At 41.8% G+C, this 4,302-nt stretch overlaps 2 protein-coding genes across 2 annotated transcripts in view; one reads left to right on the top strand and one right to left on the bottom strand.

Moving 5' to 3' along the window:
- Positions 1-1,849: 1,849 nt before the first annotated feature.
- Positions 1,850-3,574, top strand: JH06_4788 (hypothetical protein; the record flags this gene model as incomplete). Its single annotated transcript, XM_014670778.1, has 9 exons — positions 1,850-1,867; positions 1,901-2,243; positions 2,272-2,368; positions 2,398-2,449; positions 2,481-2,804; positions 2,833-3,143; positions 3,172-3,229; positions 3,260-3,422; positions 3,453-3,574. The coding sequence occupies 9 exons, from the start codon at positions 1,850-1,852 to the stop codon at positions 3,572-3,574; spliced, it is 1,488 nt and encodes a 495-aa protein (XP_014526264.1).
- Positions 3,575-3,689: 115 nt separating this feature from the next.
- JH06_4787 (hypothetical protein) overlaps positions 3,690-4,302 on the bottom strand; it is a gene marked incomplete at both ends in the record, with an annotated part of 971 nt that continues 358 nt past the window's right edge. Inside the window, 4 exons of the mRNA XM_014670777.1 lie at positions 3,690-3,829; positions 3,866-4,054; positions 4,085-4,229; positions 4,260-4,302. The exon at positions 4,260-4,302 is cut by the window's right edge and continues 94 nt beyond it. Coding sequence (XP_014526263.1) covers positions 3,690-3,829; positions 3,866-4,054; positions 4,085-4,229; positions 4,260-4,302 — 517 coding nt within the window. The remainder of the gene's footprint in view (positions 3,830-3,865; positions 4,055-4,084; positions 4,230-4,259) is intronic.

Here is a 4,302-nt window from a genome sequence, read left to right as displayed (position 1 = left end):
CACAATCGTCTGTATGTGAATGTGGAGCCCATGCCCGATGGTATGGCTCAGGAGATCGAGGATCAGAAGATCACTCCCGAGCAGGAGTTCAAGGAGCGTGCTCGTTACATCAGCACCAACTATGGTCTCGATGTGGAGTTGCTGCGTAAGATCTGGGCTTTCGGTCCTGATGGAAATGGTCCTAATCTGTTCTGTGATGCTACTCACGGAGTTCAGTATCTGAATGAAATCAAGGAGTCTGTGGTGGCTGGATTCGGAGCTGCTTGTGGTGCTGGTCCTATGTGTGATGAGCCTATTCGTAATGTGCTGTGCAAGCTGATGGATGTGACTCTTCACGCTGATTCTATCCATCGTGGTATGGGTCAGATCATGCCTCCTGCTCGTCGTGTGGTTCTGGGAAAACCATGTTGACTGCTGATCCTTGTTTGGTGGAGCCTGTGTTCCTCTGCGAGATTCAGGTCCCTCGTGCTGTCTCTGGAGGTATCTATGGAGTGTTGACTCGCAGACGTGGTCATGTGTTTGAGGAGATTGATGAACCTGGAACTCCCATGATGAACATCAAGTCTTATCTCCCTGTTGCTGAGTCCTTCGGTTTCACTCAGGATCTCCGTTCTGCCACTGCTGGACAGGCCTTCCCTCAGTGCGTATTCTCTCACTGGCAGCCTTTCAATGGAGGTGATCCTCTTGTTGAGGGAACCAAGACTAACGAAATGGTCAAGTCTATTCGTAACAGAAAGGGTCTTGCTCCTGAAGTACCCACTTCTGATCGTTTCCTGGATAAGCTGTAAGTTGGTTAGTGATTTGGTTTTTTTGTTGTTTATTATGACATACTCAGGTATTCATGATTATCATGCTACAGTGATTATATTCTTTTGGCAACAACGTTTCCCAAAATGGATAGAAACAACCTCACTGGATTGGTAAGTCCAATAGAAAGTGAGAAAACCAGCGTCCATCCCGAAGCGGAAAGTATAACAGTGATTACCGTTTTACTCTAGAGTCCTTTAGAAATGATATTACAGTAATTGACTTGAGGAAGACATTCATCGGAAGTGGTTTGTTTTTCCTACTAATGACTTCTAGAAGATGCCGTCAATGAGAGCTGGAAAAATGGAGTTGAAGTGCAAAATAACAATTCTAGTAATTGTTGCTTCAGAATGTCAAGAATAGATAGTAGCCGCATTACACAATCAAGTATGAATTTACCGGGATTATCACATCCGATTCAAACAACCAGTATAAAGGATCTAAACGAAATGAATTTACGAGATCAGTGGTCAATGTTAATGGCGAATCGCACTAGTCAAATGCTAGATCAAAAAGGGGGTAACCTCCATCTAATTCAGATGGATTATAATCTATTCACAATAATTCCTGTCCTTGAACCGGAGGAAGTCAATCGAAAAGTACTAAATCGTCGCACAATGTTCAACACACGAAAAACTGTGTACCGCCACACAACGAAGCATCGTCATCGGAAGAACTTCGATCAGAATGTGAAGAAGCGGATTTTGGATCTTTACTGGAAAATGATCACTGAAGATCCTAGTTACTCCATTCGAAACGTCGCGTTAGCTATCTACAATATAATGAGTAAAGAAGCGTAAGAATGTACTGTTACTCCTATCATAGGGGATTTGATCATACATACAAGAATATTCTTACTCTTCTTTACAACTACAGACAAAAACAATGATTGCCTGAAAAGCTCAGGAAAAGCAAACCCTTTTCTACTGTTGCTGCAATCAATCTGTTTGTTTTTATCAAGTCCAAAACTGCGATATCGATTTGAGGGGATCCCCCATATTCGATATAGTGAATCCAAACTCATAGAACCTTGTATCACGAAATGCCATCGAGTACTCATGTATGTGTTGGAGAAGTTATGATTTCATCATAGAAGGACGCTTCAGCCGATTTGTTCTCGGTGGAGAAAGTGGTGAAACGAGATTCTGAAATCACAAATGAGATATTTATAAAGTCATTCGACAAGGATGTAGTAGAAGATGAAGATGGGTATGCGATTTTGATGGAGAGTAACTCTTTTAGGTCTAGAATCCGTTTATCGACCAAGATAGTGAGTGAATATGAGAATGCACAAGAATATATACCAAAGAAGAAGTCAAAGAAACGAGAAGCAGCCGAACTATCAAAATCAGAGGATCTAAAGGTTGAAACGATTCCAGAGGAAGAAGCTACAAAGATTATTGTTGAAGGGACTCATGCCTATCCTTCTGCTCCAGGTATTCTTACTAAATGAGTCTAAGATAGGTGTTCCTCTTTCAGGAGGCAGTACTCGAACAGAACCAAATAAAAGTGCAATTGATTTGGCAGTAAAGGCCTTGAAGGAAAAAGAGCGTCAGAAGGGGTATGAATAGAACAAATGGTACAATGTAGTCCTATGCCAAGTTCAAGTATCGTTGCTTACAAACCGCAAGAAGAAAAGAAAGTGAGAAGCACAGGAAAGGAATGAACAATAGACAACAAATGCTCTGGTATTAAAGGCTCGCGATCAAAAGGTTCCTGTCCCGGAGTGGCATGCTCCATGGAAATTGTCTCGAGTGATTGCTGGTCATTTGGGATGGGTCCGTTGTATTGCTATGGATGTGAGTAATGAATGGTTCGCTACAGGAAGTGCAGATCGAACCATCAAAGTGTGGGATCTGGCCTCAGGCAATTTGAAACTAACTCTCACAGGTCATTCACATACTGTGCGTGGTGTAGCCATTTCCTCTCGATCTCCTTATCTGTTCTCCTGTGGTGAAGATAAGGCAGTAAAGTGTTGGGATTTAGAGCGGAATGAAGTGAGTATAAGGAGGATCTGTGATGTAGGTGATTCGATCGTATCATGGTCATTTGAGTGGTGTGTATTGTGTGACTACACATCCCACTTTGGATCTGTTGTTCACAGGAGGTCGTGATAGTGTGGTTCGAGTCTGGGATATTCGCACAAAGGCTGAAGTGATGGTATTGGGAGGTCATAAAGGGACCATTCACTCTGTTGCTACACAGGCAGGAGAACCTCAAGTAGTGACTGGATCAGCCGATGCGACTGTGCGTACATGGGATTTGGTAGCAGGCACAACAACTGCGATTCTAACACATCACAAGAAAGGAGTACGATCTGTGTTATTCCATCCTGAGTATAATTGATTGTGGAGTATGAGATAGGGACTATGTATTCGCCACAGCATCTGCTGACAACATTAAGAAGTGGAAATGTCCAAATGTGGATGATCGAGAGATTCGTAATTTGTAGGCTGAGTTCTTAGGTAATATCAGTGGTCATAATTATGTGTTGAATACGATCTCTGTGAATCGACAAGGACTGTTATTTGCTGGAGGTGATAATGGAATGTTCCGGTTCTGTGATTGGAAGACTGGATATTGCTTCCAAGAGGAACGTACTGTGGTTCAACCTGGTAAAGGAGATAGGAATGGATGAGAAGTAGGATCGTTGGATAGTGAAGCTGGTATCTTTGCAAGCACATTCGATTTAACAGGTACTCGTTTGATCACTTGTGAAGCAGATAAATCCATTAAAGTGAGTGAAGGAATGAAGAATGAAGAATAGATCTGGAGAGAGGATGAAGAAGCGACTCCTGAATCTCATCCAATTGATATGGAGAAATGGAAGTTGGAATGGAGAGCACATCGACGTTTCTTTTCATTTGTTTCTTTCAAACATGTCAAAAGAACAAATCATCATCCTCAATGGATGGAATACTTTCTGATTCAGGTGTTTCTTCTACTGGTTGAATACTCAGACTTGGGACATTCTCAAATGATTCCTTTGGTTCCACTTCATCACTCTTTTCCTCTAACATAGCTTTCGCAATGTCACTAGGCATTGTCTTTTATTCACATTTTCTATTCATCCCTACAGATTTCTTCTCCATTTCCAATTCTTCACTTATTCGACGCAGATTCTCCAATTCAGCTTCACTTATCGGAGCATGACTAAAACGACAAGCATCACCTCGGTTACAATTGTGAGTGATATGAAAGAACATACAACCCACATTCTTTGTTTCATGGTTGTAGATACAGCCTGCTTTCCATCAACTTCCATTCATATTCGTACGTGTATCGCAACTACCGTTCTTCAATAGATTATAACACAATGGAGGAGGACCTTCATGAAGAAACTCACAAGTCTCCTTTGTACAACGACCACGTTGATAGAACCGACAAGGAGTCTTCTTCAGCACTTTCGTACGAGTCTCTTCCTTTCTTTCAAGTACACTTCCGATTCATACCACTTCCTTTTGTTTCATAGATCTATTTGAATCTTTTGTCACA

This window comes from Blastocystis sp. subtype 4 (genome assembly GCF_000743755.1).
Source record: "Blastocystis sp. subtype 4 strain WR1 chromosome Unknown seqid_0231, whole genome shotgun sequence".
In the NCBI taxonomy this organism is placed as follows: domain Eukaryota; class Bigyra; order Opalinata; family Blastocystidae; genus Blastocystis; species Blastocystis sp. subtype 4.
Note: the sequence above shows the minus strand (reverse complement) of the source record. Positions and strands in the feature narration are given on the sequence as shown.